General features: G+C 45.6%; 1 protein-coding gene across 1 annotated transcript; it reads left to right on the top strand.

Annotated features, from left to right (window-relative positions):
- Positions 1-5,620: 5,620 nt before the first annotated feature.
- On the top strand, positions 5,621-25,539 carry LOC311150250 (solute carrier family 26 member 6-like; the record flags this gene model as incomplete). Its single annotated transcript, XM_084187628.1, has 19 exons — positions 5,621-5,760; positions 8,284-8,423; positions 8,922-9,032; positions 9,656-9,996; positions 10,293-10,445; positions 11,134-11,216; positions 14,727-14,874; positions 15,504-15,617; positions 15,850-15,927; positions 16,048-16,143; positions 16,590-16,696; positions 16,829-16,898; positions 17,053-17,145; positions 17,263-17,373; positions 23,553-23,666; positions 23,789-23,995; positions 24,827-24,881; positions 25,001-25,134; positions 25,280-25,539. 19 exons carry the CDS (start codon positions 5,621-5,623, stop codon positions 25,304-25,306), a joined length of 2,322 nt encoding a protein of 773 aa, XP_084043754.1. The 3' UTR covers positions 25,307-25,539.
- Positions 25,540-26,340: the final 801 nt, after the last annotated feature.

Raw genomic sequence — 26,340 nt, 5'->3', positions numbered from 1 at the left:
AGGGAAACCTGTTTCAGTCTTCCAGAGATGTGAGACTGGGACGGAGGTTCACCTTCCAGCAGGACAATGACCCTAAGCATACTGCTAAAGCAACACTCTAGTGGTTTAAGGGGAAACATTTAAATGTCGGAGCACCATTAAATCCATTATTAAAAAATGGAAAGAATATGCCACCACAACAAACCTGCCAAGAGAGGGCCGCCCACCAAAACTCACAGACCAGGCAAGGAGGGCATTAATCAGACAGACAACAAAGAGACCAAAGATAACCCTGAAGGAGCTGCAAAGCTCCACAGCGGAGATTGGAGTATCTGTACATAGGACCACTTTAAGCCGTACACTCCACAGAGCTGGGCTTTACGGAAGAGTGGCCAGAATAAAGCCATTGCTTAAAGAAAAAAATAAGCACGCTCAAGTTCTTTTTTTTTGTCTTATTTCTTGTTTGTTTCACAAGAAAAAATGTTTTGCATCTTCAAAGTGGTAGGCATGTTGTGTAAATCAAAAATTCCATTTTAATTCTAGTGTAGATACAGTATTTAGCTAATATATTCACTGATAGAATGAAAACCTACCTTTGGTCTGAAAGGACATGACTCGAGGCAGATTAATTTGGAAACCAAATGTGCTGGCACACATTAACGTATTGTCACACACACACGCACACACACACACGTGGAAATGTGAGGCCAACGCACTGAGGAACACTGAGGCCCCAACGCAGGGCCAGGGGTCAGGTCAGGTCAGCCTGAAGACTAACGATACATGATGAACACCAAGTGTGTGTGTGTGTGTGTGACACTGTGTTTTTGGACTTTAGAGATGCCTTTGGTACTTTCTCACATGGTGTAATGATCAATGACATGAGGAAATACAACTGCCTCAGCCTTATGTGGACATTATATCTGATGTGTGCAAAGGCTCTGATGTGTGCAAAGGCTCAAAAGTTATTTGTGTGAAGCAGCTGACTGAGCCAATCCCACTCATGGTTGGCATAAAAACCGGCTGCCGATGGAGTGCTGTTAACTTCATCCTAGCCATCAACCAGTGGCTGAAATGGCAATGCCAGTGTGCCCCAGCCCATGTGCAGTCACCGAACCCAGGACAGGGGTGTGCTGATGACTCCAGAGAGGAGCATGTTATCAAAGACATGCTCTCTCGCACAGATTACTTTTTGAAATGGTCTGGGCTGGAAGTGAAAGATACAAAATGTGCAGTGTTCTATGAAAGACGCAGCGGAGGCAACCGCTGGTACAAGTCTAACACTGACAAGCCCCCAACATTTACACTAATGAATAAACCAATCAGAGTTTACTCTCGTCACGAAAGATATAGTTATCGTGGACATAAGTTTAATGTTGCTAGTGAGTGGGGGGAGCAAGTTGAGAAGCTTGTCTGTGAGTATTCAACCAGGCTTGATATGATTGACATTTCCCCTCTGCCTGTGGTCATGAAGCTAGAAGCTGTGAGAGAGGTGGCCCTAGCAAAGATTCATCATCTGTTTGAAAATGTGCATATCCCACAGAAGGTTCTGAGGGAAATGAATAACAAAACTGTTCAAGTGGTGAGAAAGTGGCTATGCTTAAACACACACACCACACGTGACGTTGTCTTCCTGAGCGAAATAAGGGGTTTAGGTGTCCCGAATATTGAGTGGATTTACACTGCTACCAGTCTGACTCACCTGTTGAACATGCTCAACAGTGACAATGTGACAGTTAAGGAGTTAGCCAGAGCCTCCCTTCTTCTGGACCTACGGAGGAGGAAGGTTCCACTGGCCAGGGACACTGAGGACAACTTCCTGGGCTTCAGGAGGAAGGCCAATGGAAAATTGGACACTCCTGCTGTGGGCTTTGGAGTCTGGTCAGACTGGCCGGACCTCAACAACCTGTGCAACCGGACTGGAGTGGAGCTCAGGTGGACACGGACTGATATGCAAACTGAGTCAGTGACTGCCTCTGATGTAGTTGTGGCAGATCGCGGTGTTGTTGTGGAGGCTTCTGTCACCCATGATGGAACATCTCATCCTACATCCAGGACAACACTCCTTGGTATCAGACGGATGCAGCTACTGCAAAACTGGACTGGCCTGAGGCTGCAGGGGAAACTCTCTGCTCTGGACTGTGCTGTCCACTCTGTCTCTGTCAGAGCGGGCGTAGGTGTGGTGTAGGAATCAGATGCAGGACACAGATGCTAGTCCAAAAATACTTTAGTAAAGTCCACAGAATGAACGGCTACAAAAAGAGCCGGAGGCACGAGAAAATATAACGCACACAGAGTATAAATGCAAAACACGCACAACAAGTTGCGGACTCTCTATCTAAAACAGAATAGAGCACAAACTGACTGGAAGCACCTGCTGACCAGGAACAACTACACACAACCACAAGACAGAAACAACGAGAACTTAAAGGACACATAATCAAGACAAAATGAGAAACAGGTGTACCAAAACAGACCAAACCAAACAAACACAGAAACAACGAACGGTGGCAGCTAGTACTCCGGGGACGACGACCGCCGAAGCCTGCCCGAACAAGGAGAAGGAGCAGCCTCGGCAGAAACCGTGACAGTCTCCCATTCCATGTACCAGAATACTGCCGTTGGTGAGGACATTCTCACCTTTACTGTTAAGGCGAGGCTGCAAGTTCTACCAACAAAATACCCTGTAAACCATGACCCATTTTGTATTCTACATGAGTCAAATGTAATTGAGTCCATTGCCCATGTTGTGAATGGCTGCTGTTCATACAAGGATTTGTACATTGCTAGACATGACCGCCTTGTTGACCTGATAGCCAGCGAGGTGAGACAAGTAGTCTCACCAACAGCACACATGCATAAACATTCTTGTGTAAGGGGAAGCTGGTTTGATGTTGATGATGATGTGTTTTCCTGTGTGCCAAATACGCCAGATATTGTTGTTGTGGGGGAGGCCATGGGGAGGTGCTCATTTTGGAAGTGGGTTGCTCATTTGATGGCTACATGGAGCAGGCCTTTGCCGAGAAGCTGCTTAAATACCAGCCCCTCGTGGCACGCTTGGACAGCCTCGGGTGGAGGTGCAAGCTGGTGGCGCTGATATTCGTCAGTCTCGGCCAACGTACACAGGCTTGCAGTGCGTGGCCTCCAGATTGTGGGCCTAACAAAAAGTAGGGCAAAGCAATTGGCTAGGGACTGCTCTGTTTCAGCTGTCGTGGGCAGCCTAGCTGTTGGGAGGAGGTGCTTTCTGTACCCTTGAGTGCCATGCATACAGGGACCTTTGAAATGTTTGGATCCTTTTTTTTGTAAATTTGATTGGTGGATTCAAATAAAGTATTTAAAATGTGTGTGTGTGTGTGTGTGTGTGTGTGTGCACACAACTGTCTATGGATAGAATAAAGCAGAATGGAGGATGAAAGAAAAACATGCAGTGGTGGTCTAATGCTGTTCCACCACTGGCTGTAACTAGTTCATTCATATCTGGGCAAGGAGTGATCCCACTCTTCCATCCGTCACTAAGGTAACCTCTGTTACCCATAGAAACACTCAGTAACACTCAGACTACATGCCCTAGCAAAGACCTCAAAGGAACACTTCCGTCTATACGTTCAATAGAGGTTAAACAAACAAAGCATTACGGTCAAATCCAGATGCAAATACACTCCAATAGCACGTTTGGAAGGGGTACTTGATAAGGTGGTATCAACGAGTTTGCCAGCTTACTTTTGTAAACATTAACGACGAACACACACATATTTAAACTGACCCGAGAGGTATTTCACAGCCGATCGAAAAATAATCCTAATTTGTAAAAAAAAAAATGGTGTATTTATTTTGATCAGAGGTTGTGAGTTAGGATGATGCGTGTGTAGCGCAGTAGGATAGGAAACTCTCTGGAAATAGGTGTGAAGTCACAGAAGAACATCTTCCTTCTAATCTGGACTTCAGTCTGTCTAAGGCAAAACAAGACAATCACTACCAATAAAACCTATGGTATATGGCAATGCTAAGTCCAAAATTAATTCACTGCAATGCACCGTTTTATACAGAGCCATGATCACTTAGAACTCCCTTCCATCTCAAATTACTCAAGCAAACAGAAAAATTACCTTTAAAAAAAACGTATTAAAAAACAAACTGGGGACTGTGAGGGGATACACACACACATTATTTTTTAGTTGTATTGTTTGTGTAATGTTTTGTTGTTGAATTGTTTGTATATTGTTGTATTTCAAATGTGTGTGACTGTCCTTGTCTATCAGTGTATCAGTGTTTTGTTTTTTGTGGACCCCAGGAAGAGTAGCTGCCACTTCTACAAAAGCTAATGGGGATCCAAATATACAAATACTGTTCCTACTAAATTAGATTACAAGTGTGTTTTGTGGGTGTGAGGGAAGAGACTTGATTGATTGATTGATGGATAAAATAATTCTTACAGTTAATAACTATTTAGTAAAAACAATTAAAAACTACAAAGAACCTTGAAGGATGGCACTTGGAATTACACGTGTGTGTGTGAGTGTGTGTATGTGTGTATGAGGAGGAAGAGATGCCTACTCAACCCATGATGATTGACCTAGGGAAAAAGTACAGCTGGGTGACTGGCCTGAGTAAACACTTTCACTGTACTTTCACTGACGAACATACATATATACACATACACACAGACACATACACACAGACACATACACACAGACACATACACACAGACACATACACACAGACACAGACACATACACACAGACACATACACACAGACACATACACACAGACACATACACACAGACACATACACACAGACACATACACACAGACACTTTGGTTTTACTATCCAAGTGGGGACCAAAACATTTATTCCCATTCAAAGTCCTATTTTCCCTAACCCTTAACCCTAAACCTAAACCTAACCTTAACCCTAACCTTAACCCCTAACCCTAACACTAAACCTAACCCTAACTCCTAACCCTAAACCTAACCCCTAACCCTAATTCTAACCCAAACCTAATTCTAACCCTAAACCTAACCCCTAACCCTAATTCTAACCCAAACCTAATTCTAACCCTAAACCTAACCCCTAACCCTAAGTCTAACCTAAACTTAATTCTAACCCTAACCACTAAGCCTAAAATAGCCTTTTTCCTTTTGGGGACCGGCGAAATGTCACCACTTGTCAGAATTGTCCTTGTTTTACTATCCTTGTGAGGACTTTTGGAACCCAAAGGATTGTAAAGTTACACCACACACTAGTGGGTGGGGTGGGGGTGTGAGGTGTTCCCTCATAAGGGCAGGAGAAGACTATCACTCCCACACTCTGCCAAACTGGATACAAACTGGATACAAACTGAGACACAGCCAGGAGCGTGGGACTTAGAGTAGCTTCTTGTTTCATGCTTTTGTAACTCTCATCAGTGTGTTGGACAGTTGTTGGTAATTGGCAGACATCTGTTGTTTTGGACCAAGAGGTTTTTCTCTTTTTGGACCAACAGTGTTTTTTGTGAGAAATGTTTTGGAGAGACCTGCACAGTGTTTCAGTCTAGAAGGACAGACAGACAGACAGAGACAGAAAGAAAAGACAGAGAGAGAAGAGAGACACAAAGCAATCAACACAAAGACAGACAGTTGGAAGACAGACAGACAGACAGCCATGGGGGTTGAGGAACAGAGAGCTGGGAAGTTTTACGTGGAGAGGGATGTTTTGGATGAACTTTGCCTTGACCAGGTGGCCCGAAGACGGACACACTCCACCAGACCTCCCCTGAAGGAGAGGGTGAAAGATTCCATCAGGTAAGATATGGTAAAAGAGAAGGAGCGGGAGCAGGGCAGGAGGGATGGGAGAGGGGGAGGAGGGAGGGATGGGAGAGGGGGAGGAGGGAGGGGGGAGGGGGAGGAGGGGAGAGGGGGGAGGAGGAGGGGAGGGGGGAGGGGAGAGGAGGAGGGGGGAGGGGAGAGGAGGAGGGGGAGGATGAGGGGAGAGGAGGAGGGAGAGGGGGAGGGAGAGGGGGAGGTGGAGGATAGAGCACGTTGGGAGCAGAAACATGCATCAGTTTCACTATTTGCTGACTAATTCTGCAAATGAATAACATGCATTGACAAAAGCTATTTTGGATCTGTGTCTGTGTTTATGTCAGTTTACAATTTACTGCCCAGGTTATTTGAGGACAGTTGAGTACGGCACAGTAGATGAGCGTGAGTGTGTGTGTGTTTGAATGTGTGATATGCTTCTTTATATGGTTGCAATGGATGATCTTTCATTATGCAATCCCACTGACGCAGGGAGAGGAAAGAGAGGGAAGAGAGGAGCAGCATGAACGAGCGAGAGAGGGACAGTCTGTGCCGGACAGAGAAGGAGAATATTAGAGAGAAAACAATAAACAGAGATAGAGGATAAGAGAGAAGGTTAATGAGAGGGACAGAGAGAGAGAGAGAGAGAGAAAGAAGGGAACATATAGAGGGTCAGAGAGAGAGAGAGAAAGAAGGGAACAGATAGAGGGACAGAGAGAGAGAGAAAGAAGGGAACAGATAGAGGGACAGAGAGAGAGAGAGAAAGAAGGGAACAGATAGAGGGACAGAGAGAGAGAGAGAAAGAAGGGAACAGATAGAGGGTCAGAGAGAGAGAGAGAAAGAAGGGAACAGATAGAGGGACAGAGAGAGAGAAGGCAGGACAGGACAGCTGCCCATATGAACAAAATACTACAGTATACTATGGTCTAAATACTGTAGTATTACTATATTTATATACTATAGTATTCACTTCAGTGTTTTTGCGGAAGTATACTATAGTATTCACTGTAGTGTTTTTGAGGACATGACTGTAGTATACTATAGTATTCACTGTAGTGTTTTTGAGGACATGACTGTAGTATACTATAGTATTCACTGTAGTGTTTTTGAGGACATGACTGTAGTATACTATAGTATTCACTGTAGTGTTTTTGCAGACTTTAATGTAGTGTTCACTGACTAGTATACTGTAGTACAGTTTATTATAGTATAAATACTGTAGCATATACTATAGTAATTACTGTAGTGTTTTTGTGGATATTACTCTAGTATTTACTAGTGTTTTTAGTTTTATTATCTTTGACATAGAAGACACACTAAGAGCAAATTTTCCATAAACTGAAGGAAGGTAGAACTGGAGTCTAAACAGATAGTTAAACACTTCTGCTCTTTTCTATAACCTATAGGGGAGCACAATATATGGTCTATATAGGTTTATATGTAGGTTTCTCACTCATGGGTGGCTATAGTTCACTATAGTAACAAAAAAAAATCTGTGTTTTTGCGGACATTACTGTAGTATTTACTACAGTGTTTTTTGCAGAAAATACTGTAGTATTTAATATAGTATTCTACAGTATACTACACAAGTATATAGTTAGCACTACACGATCAAGGGATACGACAGTGTGCAGTATAGTATTCTACAGTATACTAGTTTACTACAGAATACTATATAATTCTATAGTAACAGAATACTATATCATTATATAGTAAGTACTGTAGTATTCTATAGTAAACTGTAGTCTTTTATCTGGGTTATAAAAGGCAGACAGTTTGGTCCAGGCCGTGTGACATATTCAGGCTTGAAGAGAAAAGTTCACCTTCCTCTGGACCTGAGCCCTGATGGCCTCTTGAAACTGAAACATAGGTGAATATTTGGTGGCAATGCTGAACACTATCACAGAGTATGACACTGCACTGCCACCAAATATTAACCTATCACAGAGTATGACATCACTACCACCAAATATTAACCTATCACAGACACTGCACTGCCACCAAATATAAACCTATCACAGAGTATGACATCACTACCACCAAATATTAACCTATCACAGACACTGCACTGCCACCAAATATAAACCTATCACAGAGTATGACACAGCACCGCCACCAAATACTAACCTCATAAAAAATACAAGACAAAGCCAAGAACGCTTTAGCTACATAATCCAGATGAACGCTCCAAACACAGACTACACCCCTTTTGTTTTTACTGGGTGGCTAAACAGGACCGTACAGATAGTTGGTTTCTCTGTAAGCCCCGGTCCTGAAGGGCCACGGTGTGTGCAGGTTTTTGTTCCAGCCTAGCTTTAAGACTGTTAGAGCTGGGCTAGAACAAGACCCTGCACACACTGTGGCGCTCCAGGAGCAGAGTTGCCTACCCATGCCCTATCCACCAACTGTGTGGAAGCACAACTGCTAAACTCAGCAGACACATTTCAGTTGTCACAAATGGATAACAAAATTGTATTACTCTTTTTTCCACCTCTCCATGATCCACCCCTCCCCTCCTGGTGTCAGGTGTTCCGTGCCCAAGCTGAAGCGCTCTGTGCTGAGCACTCTGCCTGTCCTGTCATGGCTGCCCCATTACTCAGTGAGAGACAACGGCCTGGGAGACCTCATCTCTGGCATCAGCGTTGGCATCATGCACCTGCCTCAGGGTCTGTACCACATCTACTGTTGGACCAAACACACATACAGGGCCCAATCACAGGGTTCAATCACAGGGTCCAATCACAGGGCCCAATCACAGGGTCCAATCACAGGGTCCAATCACAGGGCCCAATCACAGGGTCCAATCACAGGGCCCAATCACAGGGTCCAATCACAGGGTCCAATAACAGGGTTCGATAACAGGGTTCGATCACAGGGCCCGATCACAGGGTCCAATCACAAGGCCCGATCACAGGGCCCGATCCTAACTTGAAATCGGCAACACGTGTAACTCACATGCAAATCTCCCAAATCTCCTGCTGATGTAAAAATGACTTTCTAAATACATTTGATTGATTGATGCCGATGCTTGAGGTATGGAAAAGCCTGATTTACACAAATCGATCTCAATGTTTAATCTCTTTGGGCTGTTAAATTCCTAAAAGTTACATGATAACTGTCTATTTTGTGAAGACTGTGAAGACTTTCCTGTAACGTTTGCATAGGTATGGCCTATGCTCTCCTGGCCTCTGTGCCTCCAGTGTTTGGCCTCTACACCTCCTTCTACCCTGTACTGGTCTACTGCATTCTTGGCACCTCCAGACACATCTCCATAGGTAAGACGGAGTGGAGAGAGGAGGAGACAGAAAGAGAGGAGGAGACACAGAGAGAGGGGGAGACAGAGAGAGAGGGGGAGACAGAGAGAGAGGAGGAGACAGAGAGAGAGGGGGAGACAGAGAGAGAGGGGGAGACAGAGAGAGAGGGGGAGACAGAGAGAGAGGAGGAGACAGAGAGAGAGGGGGAGACAGAGAGAGAGGAGGAGACAGAGATAAGAAGGAGACAGAGAGAGAGGGGGAGACAGAGAGAGAGGGGGAGACAGAGAGAGAGGAGGAGACAGAGAGAGAGGGGGAGACAGAGAGAGAGGGGGAGACAGAGAGAGAGGGGGAGACAGAGAGAGAGGAGGAGACAGAGATAAGAAGGAGACAGAGAGAGAGGGGGAGACAGAGAGAGAGGGGGAGACAGAGAGAGAGGAGGAGACAGAGAGAGAGCGGGAGACAGAGAGAGAGGGGGAGACAGAAAGAGAGGGGGAGACAGAGCGAGAGTGTGAGACAGAGAGAGAGGGGGAGACAGAGAGAGGAGGGGGAAAGACTTGAATGTTTTTAATTTCATAGGTCAAAGGAATAATGAGTTTCACTAAGGTGATGTTGTGTGTGTGTGATGTGTGTGTGTTTTTCCTCAGGCACGTTTGCTGTGATCAGCATCATGATAGGCAGTGTGACAGAGAAGCTGGCGCCAGACAGTGACTTCACGTTCCTGAATGGAACCAACGGGACAGCAGTTCTAGATGTGGCAGCCCGCGACGCCTACAGAGTACAGATAGCAGCCAGCACCACAGTACTAAGTGGGCTCTTTCAGGTCCTGCTGGGCATAGTGCGGTTTGGTTTCGTGGTGACGTACCTGTCGGAGCCCCTGGTACGTGGCTACACAACAGGAGCAGCTACACACGTCGTCGTCTCACAACTCAAATACATCTTTGGTATCCACCCTGCACGCTTCTCTGGACCACTGTCTCAGGTCTATGTGAGTACACACAACACATCCACATCCACACACTCATGCGCAAAGACACACAGACACATGCAGGCAGTAACAGTCTGACTGTCCATCTCTCTCTCTCTCTCTCTCTCTCTCTCTCTCTCTCTCTCTCTCTTTCTCTCATATCTCTCTTTCATATCTCTCTTTCATATCTCTCTCTCTCTCTCTCTCTCTCTCTCTCTCTCTCATATCTCTCTCTCTCATATCTCTCTTTCATATCTCTCTCTCATCTCTCTCTCTCATCTCTCTCTCTCATCTCTCTCTCTCATCTCTCTCTCTAGATCCTAATAGACATCTGTAGACATCTGCCAGAGACTAACATTGGGGCCCTGGTGGTTAGTCTCGTGGCCTTGGTGGTCCTCATAGTGGTCAAAGAACTCAACTCCTGTTATGAGAAGAAACTACCTCTGCCTATTCCCATAGAACTCATAGTGGTAAGTCCTTTATACCTAACCCCTCTCTGTATCTGTCTGTTCATTAGTCACACAATCATTGATTGATTGATTTAGTTTATTAGATCATTAAAAGTGGAGACAACATTACATATACATGTATTTTCCATCATCCTCTCAATTATCTCTCTCTGTTTTGGTCCCTTGAACATATGTGTGCTAATGAATGTCACTAGAGGGCAGGCTGTCACCATGGCTGATATCTATAAGGAGCGTAGTGTAACCCAGAGCTGCTGCTGTCTTCTGGACCTGTTAAACATTTTGAGAGGAAGTTAATTCTATTCTCAGTTTAACAATCCAGATGTTTTTGTTTGTGTTATTGTGTTTTTCATCAATTAGAATCAGTTGGAAGCTCTTTGTATATCTCAAAGGGTTAATATTCTGCCCAGTTAGTGTGTGTGTGTGTGCCCCCAGTTAATGGTAGTGCTTGGTTTCTCATTCATCCAATAAAATGTGCTCAAGTGATGAGCTCTGTTAAATGATTGGCCTGTCTTTCCGCTTGAATTCCAAACCCACACAGGGTCTGCGATAATGATTTACTCACAATTACACACATGCATACAAGTTCCTACACATGTGTACAACGGTGGATGCTTTGTTGTTGTGAGTATGGTAACCTATGTGTGTGTGTGTGTGTGTGTGTGTGTGTGTGTGTGTGCGTGTGTTACAGATCATAGCAGCGACACTCATCTCCTACTACTGCAACCTGAACAGCCAATACGACGTGGCCGTGGTTGGAGAGATCCCCAGAGGGTGAGTGTTTATGTGTGTGTGTGAGTCAGTAGCCATAGGTTGTTGACTGGGGCCTGGTCTGTTGAGGCAGAGTGCTCTCCTGGTCAAGGTTACACCCAGAACAAAGCAAGGGGGGCAAGGACCGAAAGTATCAGAGGGTGATAACATAATGTACAGTTTGTTTGTGTGTGTGTGTGTGTGTGTGTGTGTGTGTGTGTGTGTGTGTGTGTGTGTGTGTGTGTAGGGGGTTTCTAAGGTCAGTGAGATGCCGAGTTACAGTTTTGACTTAAATCTACTTGAAAATCTATGGCAAGACCTGAAAATGGTTGTCTAGCAATGATCAACAACCAATTTGACAGAGCATTGAATAATTCTTTAAGAATAATGGGCAAATGTTACTCACAGCTGTAATCAATGCCAAAGGTGCTTCTACAAAGTATTGACTCAGGCGTGTGAATACTTATGTACAGTTAACAAAAATATAAACGCAACATGTAAATTGTTGGTGCCATGTTTCATGAGGAGTATTTCTGTCTGTAATAAAGCCCTTTGGTGGGGAAAAACTCTAAATCTCTAAAAACATGTTTTCTCTTTGTCATTATGGGGTATTGTGTGTAGATGGGTGAGATAAAAAAAATCAATTTAATACATTTTGAATTCATGCTGTAGCACAACATAATGTGAAATAAGTCAAGGGGTATGAATACTTTCTGAAGGTCCTTTAGCTCCTTGAGAAGGAGTCATCCTAGAGCAGGGATGGGCAACTTTGATGGGGATGGGGGCTGAACTCATCATGAGGGGACGCAGTGGCTCATGGGTCTGTGTACCCACCCACATCCATACCCTAGCCTTTTGGGGACACTTAGGGACATTTTATTGGTTAGTCTTGGACATGTATTAGCTGATTTTGCATGGTTTTCAGACTGCTGGACTGCCAAAGACCAAAGCCAAGCAGCTGTTTCTTCTATTGCTCCAGGGCAGCTTTTGTAGGCAGGTCACCTTCATTCATAAGCTTGATCAAGTTGTCAAAGGTTTACTTTAAATTGATCATTTCATTCTTTCACATTTCAAAACATAAAGTAGCCTACAGGTACTTTATCACTTGGTTTACCATCTATCATTTAGGTTAATTTGAGTCATTATCACATTACCTGTGAATTGTTATGGAATTAAATACCCTCAAATAATTATCTATACATAATCTTTAGATGCTGACTTCAAAATCACCCGAATGAAGGCACCTTTTTACCATCCTGCCTCAAATGGCAGCACCCTTGTCAGTGTTTACACAGCCAGTGTTTGGAAGACCAGGCACCTGTACTGTATGACCTCTAATGTCAAATATTTGGTCCTTGGCATCTTAATGATTAACTCTAGAAAATTATTAAATGTATATGGGTCATTGAGGTTGTGTACATTTGTTCCGACACTTGTTACCACTGTTGAAGGACCTAGCGGACAAGCAGCGGCAGGAATCAAGTGGATCTGTTGGAGATGATGGAGGAAGGGGTCTGGACAGTGGCAGTAATGGAGGAGATACATTTTTACAGTGTTGACAACATCGCTGTCCTTGACCCACATCAATCCCCTATATACCTCCCTCCCCCTCTCCTCTCTCAACTCTCTCCTCTCTCCTCCCTCCCCCTCTCCTCTCTCCACCCTCTCCCCCTCTCCTCTCTCCTCCCTCTCCTGTCTCCACACTCTCCCCCTCTCCTCTCTCCTCCCTCTCACCCTCTCCTCCCTCTACCCTCTCCTCCCTCTCCCTCTCTCCTCTCTCCTCTCTCTCCTCTCTCCCGCTCCTCTCTCCCCCTCTCCTCCCTCTCCTCTCTCTCCTACTCCTCCCTCTCACCCTCTCCTCCCTCTACCCTCTCCTCCCTCTCTCCTCTCTCCTCCCTCTCCTCTCTCTCCTCCCGCTCCCCCCTCTCCCGCTCCCCCCTCTCCCTCTCCTCTCTCCCTCTCCTCTCTCCCTCTCCTCTCTCCTGTCTCCTCCCTCTCCTCTCTCTCCTGTCTCCTCCCTCTCCTGTCTCCTCCTCTCTCCCCCTCTCCTGCTCTCCTCTCTCTCATCCTCTCTCCTGTCTCCTCCTCTCTCCTCCACTCCCTCTCCTCCTCTGCTCTCCTCTCTCCTCCCTCTCCTCCCTCTCCTGTCTCCTCCTCTCCTCTCTCCTCTCTCCCTCTCCTCTCCTCTCTCCTCCCTCTCCTGTCTCCTCCTCTCCTCTCTCCCTCTCCTCCCTCTCCTCCCTCTCCTGTCTCCTCCTCTCTCCTCCTCTCTCCTCTCTCCCTGTCCTCCTTTCCTCCCCCCCCTTCTGTCTCCTCCTCTCCTCTCTCCCCCTCTCCTCTCTCCTCCCTCTCCCCCTCTCCTCTCTCTCCTACTCCTCCCTCTCACCCTCTCCTCCCTCTACCCTCCCCTCCCTCTCCCTCTCTCCTCTCTCCTCCTCTCCTCCCTCTCTCCTCTCTCCTCCTCTCCCCCCTCTCCTCTCTCTCCTCCCTCTCCTGTCTCCTCCCTCTCTCCCTCTCCTCTCTCCTCTCTCCCTCTCCTCTCTCCTCCCTCCTCTCTCCTCCCTCTCCTGTCTCCTTCCTCTTTCACTCTCCTCTCTCCTCCCTCCTCCTCTCCTCTCTCTCCTGTCTCCTCCCTCTCCTGTCTCCTCCCTCTCCCCCTCTCCTCTCTCCTCCTCTCCTCCCTCTCCTGTCTCCTCCTCTCCCCCTCTCCTCTCTCTCCTCTTCTCTCTCCTCCCTCTCTTGTCTCCTCCTCTCCCCCTCTCCTCTCTCTCCTCTTCTCTCTCCTCCCTCTCCTGTCTCCTCCTCTCTCCTCCTCTCCTCTCTCCTCTCTCTCCTCTCCTCTCTCCTCCCTCTCCTGTCTCCTCCTGTCTCCCCGTCGCCTCCTCTCCTCTCTCTCCTCCCTCTCCTGTCTCCTCCTCTCTCCTCCTCTCCTCTCTCCTCTCTCTCCTCTCCTCTCTCCTCCCTCTCCTGTCTCCTCCCTCTCCCCCTCTCTCCCTCTCCTCTCTCCCTATCCTCACTCCTCTCTCCTCCCTCTCCTCTCTCCTCCTCTCCTCTCTCTCCTGTCACCTCCCTCTCCTCCTCTCCTCCTCTCCCTCCTCTCCTCCCTCTCCCCCTCTCCTCCTCTCCTCTTTCTCCTCCTCTCCTCCCTCTCCTGTCCCCTCCTCTCTCCCCCCTCTCCTCCTCTCCTCTCTCCTCCTCTCTCCTCCTCTCCTCTCTCCCTCTCCTCTCCTCTCTCCTCCCTCTCCTGTCTCCTCCTCTCTCCTCCTCTCCTCTCTCCCTATCCTCCTCTCCTCTCTCCTTCTCTTCCTTTCCTCTCTCCTCCCTCTCCTGTCTCCTCCTCTCCTCTTTCCTCTCTCCCTCTCCTCCTCTCCTCTCTCTCCTGTCTCCTCCCTCTACCTCTCTCCTCTCTCTCCTGTCTCCTCCCTCTGTCCTCCCACTCCTCTCTCCTGACTCCTCCCTCTCCTGTCTCCTCCCTCTGTACTCCCACTCCTCACTCCTTTACGTCCCCCCTCCCCCCTTCCTCTCCATCCCTAGGCTGAAGTCTCCCAGTCTACCTGACGTCAGTCTGTGGGGTACGGTGGTTGGTGATGCGTTTGCTGTGGCCATAGTGGGTTATGCCATCAACATCTCCCTGGGCAAAACCTTTGGCCTCAAACACGGCTACAAGGTGGACAGCAACCAGGTGGGACACGCAGGCGCACGCACACATACACACACACACACACACATGCAGACACACACAGTTATGCAGGTAGGCAGGTGCATGCTTGAGGTTGTTCTGCTCTGAAGGAGAGAGACAGCTCTCTGGTCCTGAATGTTTAATGGCCGACACGCTCTGCTCAGTCAAGTACAGATGTAGGATCTTAGTTTAAGCCAGTTTGCTACAGCAGGAAAATAATCCTGCAGCAACAGGAAATTTAAATTATTATGCAGAGTATAATTCATGGATATTTTTTGTAGGAGTTAATACATTTTACATTAGGGCAAATCAAGTCTGAAATTTTAAATAGGAAATTACAAACTTTAGAAGCTTTTTAAACCTTTAATACACTACAAGTTTGCATTTCCTGTTGTGCACGAAAATTCTCATCAACAAAAGAGTGATCAAATTAAGATCCTACATCTGTTGGATGAGAACTACACCAGTAGCAGTTAACAATACAACAGTGGGCTGTGGAGCAGTTGTGACTCAGTATAGTCTGAATATGCACTAGGACTTATTTACTTGTGGTGGTCAAAGGATGGTCATTAGTGCATTCTCTGGCTTCTGCATACCTCTCATCTCCCCCCTCTCACGCTCTCTCGCTCTAGGAGCTGGTGGCTCTGGGTCTCAGTAACACAGTGGGAGGATTCTTCCAATGCTACTCTGTCACCTCTTCTATGTCCCGTAGCCTCATTCAGGAGAGCACTGGGGGCAAAACACAGGTAACACACACACACAGTATGTCCACCTGCTAATATTTCTGCAGGCATACATTTACATTTTTGTCATTTAGCAAGACGCTCTTATCCAGAGTGCATACATTTTTCTTTTTTCATACTGGTCCCCCGTGGGAATCGAACCCACAACCCTGCCGTTGCAAGCGCCATGCTCTACCAACTGAGCTACACGGGACTAAATACACACTCACTGATGTGTGTTTGTGTATTGTGTCAGGTTGCCGGGGTGGTTTCTTCAGTGATTGTGCTGATCACCGTTCTGCAACTGGGGACACTGTTTGAGGAGCTACCCAAGGTATCTATCTCTCTATCCCCCCCCCCCCCCCCCCACCACCCCCACCACCACCAAACACACACACACAACACCACGCCACTGATCTGATCTGATGAGTGTGTGTGTGTGTGTGTCCCATAGGCTGTCCTGTCCTGCATAGTGTTTGTAAACCTGAAAGGCATATTTAAGCAGTACCTAGACATTCCTGCACTCTGGAAGAGCAACAAAGTCGACCTGGTGAGAGCAACACATAACATCTATACACTTCATATCTATAACCTAAGACCTGCATCCTAACATGAGACCCCTGGGGCCTCATTTATAACCTTTTTGCGTAAATGTAACACTAAATATCTGCGTGGGGGGTGCAACTCAATATTATATTGTTCCTAATGTTTTGTACACTCAGTGTATATTCCCCACTTTCACAAGGCTACTAGGCTACTTTTGCCTTCTTGTAATACTTCAACCACTAGAAACTGTGCTTACGCATGGTCTGAAGTTTGCGGGATGATAAGCACATTCTCATGTCAATTCAGTTTTTATAAATGTCAACTTTTGCGTGAAAAATGGCTCATGCATGTGTTGGGGCATATTTTGTGCAAAAGCACCGTTTATAAATGAGGCCCCTGGTTCCTGGGTATTCACCCCTATTGATCACATGTGTCTCTGTTGCCCCCTAGCTGGTGTGGTTGGTAACGCTGGCATGTACCATCCTGCTGAACCTGGACCTGGGCCTGGCTGCATCCATCGCCTTCTCTCTGCTCACTGTCATCTTCAGAACACAGCTGTGAGTCTGTGTGTGTGTGTGTGTGTGTGTGTGTTTGTTGTAGAAGGGAGAGAGATTTACCTTCTAAAGTTACTGTACTGTGTCCCTCTTTCTTCTCAAAGTGCATAACATCCCTTTATCTTTCTCTCCCAGGCCACGGTACTCTATCCTGGGGCAGGTTCCTGGGACTGAGCTCTACCTGGACACAGACACATATGAAGAGGTGAGATGGAGGAGCTCAATATGTACTAAGGGGGGAGTGGGTTAGTGAACAATGGGGTTTAAAGCAGCTTTTAGATGACTGTCTATTGAACCCCCCCCCCCCCCCCCCCCCCCCCCCCCCCCCTCCCTCGTTTGTGTGTTGGTTTGTCCCGCAGGCAAAAGAGATCCCAGGTATCACTATCTTCCGTTCTTCCACCACGGTGTACTATACCAACGCTGAGTTATACCTGGACGCACTGCAGGAGAAGGTAGTGTGTGTGTGTGTGTGTGTGTGTGTGTCTTTCTCTCAATCTGCCCTTTTTCTCTGAAATGTTCACTCTCTCTTATTCACTCTCTCAATCGCTCTCTTTCATTTCCCCACACAGACAGGAATTGACATTGGGAAGCTGCTGACACAAAATAAGAAAAGAGATGCTAAACAAAAGAGGAAAGAAAAGAAAGAAGAAAAGAAAGCTGAAAAGGAGGCAAAGAAACAGGTATGACACACGACACATACAGTACATCACACACGTCACATACAGTACATCATACACGTTACATACAGTACATCACACACGACACATACAGTACATCATACACGTTACATACAGTACATCATACACGTTACATACAGTACATCATACACGTTACATACAGTACATCATACACGTTACATACAGTACATCATACACGTTACATACAGTACATCATACACGTTACATACAGTACATCATACACGTTACATACAGTACATCATACACGTTACATACAGTACATCACACACGTCACATACAGTACATAATACACGTCACATACAGTACATCATACACGTTACATACAGTACATCACACACGTTACATACAGTACATCATACACGTTACATACAGTAAGTACATCATACACGTTACATACAGTACATCACACACGTCACATACAGTACATCATACACGTTACATACAGTACATCATACACGTTACATACAGTACATCACACACGTTACATACAGTACATCATACACGTTACATACAGTATATCATACACGTTACATACAGTACATCATACACGTTACATACAGTACATCATACACGTTACATACAGTACATCATACACGTTACATACAGTACATCATACACGTTACATACAGTACATCACACACGTTACATACAGTACATCATACACGTCACATACAGTACATCATACACGTTACATACAGTACATCACACACGTTACATACAGTACATCATACACGTTACATACAGTACATCATACACGTTACATACAGTACATCATACACGTTACATACAGTACATCATACACGTTACATACAGTACATCACACACGTTACATACAGTACATCATACACGTCACATACAGTACATCATACACGTTACATACAGTACATCACACACGTTACATACAGTACATCATACACGTTACATACAGTACATCATACACGTTACATACAGTACATCACACACGTTACATACAGTACATCATACACGTTACATACAGTACATCATACACGTTACATACAGTACATCATACACGTTACATACAGTACATCATACACGTTACATACAGTACATCATACACGTTACATACAGTACATCATACACGTTACATACAGTACATCATACACGTTACATACAGTACATCATACACGTCACATACAGTACATCATACACGTCACATACAGTACATCATACACGTCACATACAGTACATCATACACGTTACATACAGTACATCATACACGTTACATACAGTACATCATACACGTTACATACAGTACATCATACACGTTACATACAGTACATCATACACGTTACATACAGTACATCATACACGTTACATACAGTACATCATACACGTTACATACAGTACATCACAAACGTTACATACAGTACATCATACACGTTACATACAGTACATCACACACGTTACATACAGTACATCATACACGTTACATACAGTACATCACACACGTTACATACAGTACATCATACACGTCACATATTTTTCAAGACCTCTGCAATCCGCCCCTGACATGCTGTCAATTAACTTCTGGTCCATATCCTGACTGATGGCAGCCCATTCTTGCATAATCAATGCTTGGTGTTTGTGGGTTTTTGTTCTCAATGGGATTAAGGTCTGGGGAGTTTCCTGGCCATGGACCCAAAATGTCGATGTTTTGTTCCCCGAGCCACTTAGTTATCACTTTTGCCTTATGGCAAGGTGCTCCATCATGCTGGAAAAGGCATTGGTCGTCACCAAACCGTTCTTGGATGGTTGGGAGAAGTTGCTCTCGGAGGATGTGTTGGTACCATTCTTTATTCATGGCTGTGTTCTTAGGAAAAATTGTGAGTGAGCCCACTCCCTTGGCTGAGAAGCAACCCCACACATGAATGGTCTCAGGATGCTTTACTGTCTTCTCCGGACAAGGTGTTTTCCAGATGCCCCACACAATCGGAAAGGGGATTAATCAGATAAAATGACTTTACCCCAGTCCTCAGCAGTCCAATCCCTTTACCTTTTGCAGAATATCAGTCTGTCCCTGATGTTTTTCCTGGAGAGAAGTGGCTTCTTTGCTGCCCTTCTTGACACCAGGCCATCCTCCAAAAGTCTTCGCCTCACTGTGCGTGCAGATGCACTCACACCTGCCTGCTGCCATTCCTGAGCAAGCTCTGCACTGGTGGTGCTCCGATCCCGCAGCTGAATCAACTTTAGGAGACGGTCCTGGCGCTTGCTGGACTTTCTTGGGCGCCCTGACGCCTTCTTCACAACAATAGGCCCTTTTCACGATGACGTCATCTAACTTCCGCCTTTCCGCGTAGCAGGTTAACTTCACTTCCGTTCGCCCGTAACCTGAGACTTCTCAACGAAAATACAACTGTTGACCACTAACTAGCAAGCTAGCTACTTGAAGAAATTCCAAAAGGTACGTTTAAGTTAAATTAGTAAAGTTAAGAGTAATAATGTTTACGTATATGCAATGGATTGTAACTTGCTAACGTTATTGTTAATTCATAATTGTTCACTGCCTTAGTTACTTAAAAGTGGGCTAACGTTAGCTAACAACAACTTAGTACCAGATACCGATAACGTTAAAAGGTAGCGTTACATTGCTGCCTGGCTGTAATGTAACAAGTTTACTTAGCTAGCTATCTAACCCTTTGTTAGGCAGTTAGTTTATTAATATCTGACCTGTGTCCTAGGCCGGTGCCAGGTCTGCAGTGCGCTGGTGCATGACAGAGGCAATGGCACTGTCTTAAAGCCCATGGTAACATAGTGAGCACTTTGAAAAAGAAGTGCTACTATGTGATTACATAGTGCTTTCCCAGCAGAGCAGGAACATGACATGTGATTGAGTACCACAGGAACCTCTGCAGAGTCTAGTGTAACCTGTTCATAGAGACATAACAATTAGTGCTGTACTTACAAAACATTTTTTCTGCGTTTCATTATAAACTACTGTACACAATTTTCAAAACCCAATTTCTTTTTTTAATTAAGAAAAATTGGCTGTTCTGAAACCTTTGACAAGTAGTGCCAACACTTATCGAAAATTTGAACATTTTGAGTTATCACAGAATCTTTCCCAGTCTTTATTGCCGTCAACAATCCACATCGGTTTGTAAGAATTTCGTTGTGTATTAAGTTTAATGATACAAAATCAGAGCTCAGACTGAGAAACAAACTGATCCACAGTGGAACTTTGTGGAATCATTCTTATTAAATCTGCAACCGCAGCAAAACACAACAAAAAGAAAACTTATCTATCTTTACCTATCTTATCATAATGTTAGAGAACTGTTTATCTGAGAAACCTGAAGCCGATGAGCCTCCTCATTTTTCTTCATGGACCTGTAACATCGCCCTCTCACTGTCACCTCACCGTTAACTACACTTGAGACTGTTTCAATACAGTGATTGGGAGAAAGGGCGCAGCATTAGCCATTAATACATTACTGACTCTTATCTTACGGTCGATACAAACAGCAGTAATATTAAAAAGAGGCTGCAAAACAGAAACTCGTCAGCTCATAACCTTCGCTAGCATAGGGCTAATTTAAGCTAAATAAAGATAAACACGTACCTTCATAATCAAACAGGTAACCTTCAACGAAGAACTTGTAGCCTTTATCAAGCTTCGATCTTGAAGTAAGGGACCACTTGTCAGCAAGTCGTTCTACGTCGTTAAGTCGTATTGGTGGCAGATGTGAAAGGGACTGGGTGAACTCCATAATGATGTGCTACTAGCTAAGCGTTCCTAAGCGACACCGGATGTAAACATAACCTGCATCGCGGCAGAACGGAAGTTGTCTGACGTCACGTGAAAAGGGCCTATTGAACCTCTCTCCTTGAAGTTCTTGATGATCCGATAAATGGTTGATTTAGGTGCAATCTTACTAGCAGCAATATCCTTGCCTGTGAAGCCCTTTTTGTGCAAAGCAATGATGACGGCACGTGTTTCCTTGCAGGTAACCATGGTTAACAGAGGAAGAACAATGAATTCAAGCACCACCCTCCTTTTAAAGCTTCCAGTCTGTTATTCTAACTCAATCAGCATGACAGAGTTATCTCCAGCCTTGTCCTCGTCAACACTCTCACCTGTGTTAATGAGAGAATCACTGACATGATTGCAGCTGGTCCTTTTGTGGCAGGGCTGAAATGCAGTGGAAATGTTTTTTTGGGATTAAGTTCATTTTCATGGCAAAGAGGGACTTTGCAATTAATTGCAATTCATCTGATCACTCTTCATGACATTCTGGAGTATATGCAAATTGCCATCATCAAAACTGAGGCAGCAGACTTTGTGAAAATTTGGATTTGTGTCATTCTCAAAATGTTTGACCACGACTGTACTGTACATCACACACACCCACGTCACATACAGCACGTCACACACACCCACGTCACATACAGTACGTCACACACACCCACGTCACATACAGTACGTCACACACACCCACGTCACATACAGCACGTCACACACACCCACGTCACATACAGTACGTCACACACACACCCACGTCACATACAGTACGTCACACACACCCACGTCACATACAGTACGTCACACACACCCACGTCACATACAGCACGTCACACACACCCACGTCACATACAGTACGTCACACACACACCCACGTCACATACAGTACGTCACACACACCCACGTCACATACAGCACGTCACACACACCCACGTCACATACAGTACGTCACACACACACCCACGTCACATACAGTACGTCACACACACCCACGTCACATACAGCACGTCACACACACCCACGTCACATACAGTACGTCACACACACCCACGTCACATACAGCACGTCACACACACCCACGTCACATACAGTACGTCACACACACACCCACGTCACATACAGTACGTCACACACACCCACGTCACATACAGCACGTCACACACACCCACGTCACATACAGTACGTCACACACACACACGTCACATACAGCACGTCACATACAGTACGTCACACACACACCCACGTCACATACAGTACGTCACACACACCCACGTCACATACAGCACGTCACACACACCCACGTCACATACAGTACGTCACACACACACACACGTCACATACAGTACGTCACACACACACCCACGTCACATACAGTACGTCACACACACACACGTCACATACAGTACGTCACACACACACACACGTCACATACAGTACGTCACACACACACCCACGTCACATACAGTACGTCACACACACACACGTCACATACAGTATGTCACACACACACACACGTCACATACAGTACGTCACACACACCCACGTCACATACAGTACGTCACACACTCACATACAGCACGTCACACACACCCACGTCACATACAGTACGTCACACACACACCCACGTCACATACAGTACGTCACACACACCCACGTCACATACAGCACGTCACACACACCCACGTCACATACAGTACGTCACACACACCCACGTCACATACAGCACGTCACACACACCCACGTCACATACAGTACGTCACACACACACACACGTCACATACAGTACGTCACACACACACACACGTCACATACAGTACGTCACACACACACACACGTCACATACAGTACGTCACACACACCCACGTCACATACAGTACGTCACACACACACCCTCGTCACATACAGTACGTCACACACACACCCACGTCACATACAGTACGTCACACACACACACGTCACATACAGTACGTCACACACACCCACGTCACATACAGTACGTCACACACACCCACGTCACATACAGCACGTCACACACACACCCACGTCACATACAGTACGTCACACACACACACACGTCACATACAGTACGTCACACACACACCCACGTCACATACAGTACGTCACACACACACACACGTCACATACAGTACGTCACACACACACACACGTCACATACAGTACGTCACACACACACACACGTCACATACAGTACGTCACACACACACACGTCACATACAGTACGTCACACACACACACACGTCACATACAGTACGTCACACACACACACACACTTCACATACAGTACGTCACACACACACATACTGTACACAAAAATGGTTTTACACTAAGATGTTATCAAGTGACCTTATTTCAATGGATGTCTCTCCCCTTCCCTTCCAAGAAAGGCGTGAATGGACACCTACACAATGGTACAGTCCACCCAGAGGACAAGGTGGATGTAGAGAAGGGAAACAGGACAGACGTCGCCTTGACTGACAGACCCACCAATGGACAGGTCTGTAGCGTGATGTACTACAATACTACACGAAACACTCTGGACTCAAGTAAAGCATACAGTCAGCAAAACCTCCATTCACACCAGAGCAGAGTAACATACTGTCTCTCTGTCAATCTAAGGTGAACTGGGCCTACGAGCAGCAAGGGACCGGGTTGGACCCGGGCTATGAGACTGGTAGTCGTGGCGATGATGCCATAACCCAGATGTCCAATACCGGAGGAGAAGGGGAGAGGGGGAGGAGCTCCGACAACGACACACATACCATCATCCTGGATCTCTCCACAGCCAGCTTTGTAGACACCGTCACTGTGATGACGCTGAATAACGTATGTTTGTGTGTGTGTGTATTTGTGTGTGTGGGAAGAGTGTATGTGTGTATTTGTGTGTGTGGGAGGAGTGTATGTGTGTATTTGTGTGTGTGGGAGGAGTGTATGTGTGTATTTGTGTGTGTGGGAGGAGTGTATGTGTGTATTTGTGTGTGTGGGAGGAGTGTATGTGTGTATTTGTGTGTGTGGGAGGAGTGTATGTGTGTATTTGTGTGTGTGGGTGGAGTGTATGTGTGTATTTGTGTGTGTGGGAGGAGTGTATGTGTGTTTTTGAAGGATGGGGATGGAAGGAGGAACGACAGAGAGGGAGGGTTGATCACAGAGGGGATGGAGAGAAGACAGTGAGAGAGAAAGGGAGATCGAGAAGGAGAAAAAAGGAGGGAGAGGGTAATGATGTTTTCAGAAATGTGTTATTTGTAGATTCTTTGTATCCAGTCTCCTTATGTCACATTGTTCGCTGTCGTACTCCTGAGTGGCCTTGTGCTTGAAACAAACAAAGGTCTTGTGTTCTGTGAGTAGGCAGGCCTAAATTAGATTGTTTTGTATGTTGGGGAAGAGGCACTTATAGAGATGTGGAGAGAGAGAGAGAAAGAGAGAGAGAGAGAGAGAGAGAGAGAGTGAGAGTGAGAGTGAGAGTGAGAGTGAGAGTGAGAGTGAGAGTGAGAGAGAGAGAGAGAGAGTGGTGGAGAGAAAGAGAACAGAAAAACAAGATAAATCCAAACTGGTGCAGCACAAACAGTCCCGTAGAAAAACAGCCTTCTTATTTGACCTTTCACCTTTCTCTCTCTCTCTCTTTCCTTCTCTCTCACTCAATATCTCTCTTTATTGCAGATATTCCGAGACTATAGAGAGATTGACATTGACATCTATTTAGCTGGATGCCAAGGTGAGTGTCTGTGCTAATTCATGCTGGTCTCTCTGGCCTTAGCTTGTGTCGTCTTTGTGTGTGTGTGTGTGTGTGTGGTTTACGTGTGTATTGTGTAACCTGGTTTGTCTTTCCTCCAGTATGTGTGGTGGAGCAGTTATCCAGAGCAGGCTTTTTCTCTGAGTCCATCCCTAAGAGCCGTCTGTTCACTACGGTCCACGACGCTGTGCTACACAGCCTGCGGCTGCAAGGGACCATCTACGAGTGTGCTCTGGTGAGTAGACCAGACCCTCAAGGCCATTTGGATGGTGTTGGAACTGTCCTCCAAAATGAGCTGCTTTCTTATGATTGTTTCTAGGTATACCTGGCAATTAATTCATTCTTATCTTATGTTCTGACACTTTCTCCTTCTCTACTAGGACATGGCCTGCACTACCAAGATGTAACCAACAGGGGTCCCTTTGGTCACAATCCTTTATGTAAAATAAGAAATAATGGTTACTAATTTTGAATTGTTAATGATAACATTAAGGGTTGGAAATGAATGGGTTAGAAACAAAAGTATCAACGTACCCTGATGATTGAAGTTCTCTTGAGTCCACAATCTTCAACCCTGCACAAATATCATGAAGCTGGTTGAGAGAATGCCAAGAGTGTGCAAAGCTGTCATCAAGGCAAAGGGTGGCTACTTTGAAGAATCTCAAATATATTTTGATCTTTTTAACACTTTTTTGGTTACTAGATGATTCCATATGTGTTATTTCATAGTTTTGATGTCTTCACTATTATTCTACAATGTAGAAAATAGCAAAAAATAATGAAAAACCCTTGAATGAGTAGGTGTGTCCAAACTTTTGACTGGTACTAACGTAGGTGCACAGGTTGAGAGACAAATTGGAGTAATCAAGATGACACATTCAATACCGTCTTGGACACTCTTGCCTGCATCTAGCTGATCTAGGGTGTAATAATTTGTATTTGTATTTATTAGCGATCGCCATTACTCTTCCTGGGGTCCAAACACATTAAGGCACTTACATCAGTTCCATGTAGTCATGGCTCTATGTAGTACTGTGCACCTCCCATAGTCTGTTCTGGACTTGTGGATTGTGAAGAGACCTCTGGTGGCATGTCTTGTAGTAGTTTAGTAGTTTAAACAGACAGCTCGGTGCATTCAGTTTGTCAACACGTCTTACAAAAACAAGTAGTGATGAAGTCAATCTCTCCTCCACTTTGAGCCATGAGAGATTGATATGCATACTATTAATGTTAGCTCTCCGTGTACGTTTAAGGGCCAGCAGTGCTGCCCTGTTCTGAGCCAATTGTCATTTTCCTAAGTCCCTCTTTGTGGCACCTGACCACACGACTGAACAGTAGACCAGGTGCGACAAAACTAGGGCCTGTAGGACCAGCCTTGTTGATAGTGCTGTTAAGTCCAAACTGTTTTGCAACCAAAACGAGAGTTTCTATTGTACAAATT

Source organism: Coregonus lavaretus (assembly GCF_964263955.1).
Source record: "Coregonus lavaretus genome assembly, chromosome: 22".
Taxonomy (NCBI): Eukaryota; Metazoa; Chordata; class Actinopteri; order Salmoniformes; family Salmonidae; genus Coregonus; species Coregonus lavaretus.
Note: the sequence above shows the minus strand (reverse complement) of the source record. Positions and strands in the feature narration are given on the sequence as shown.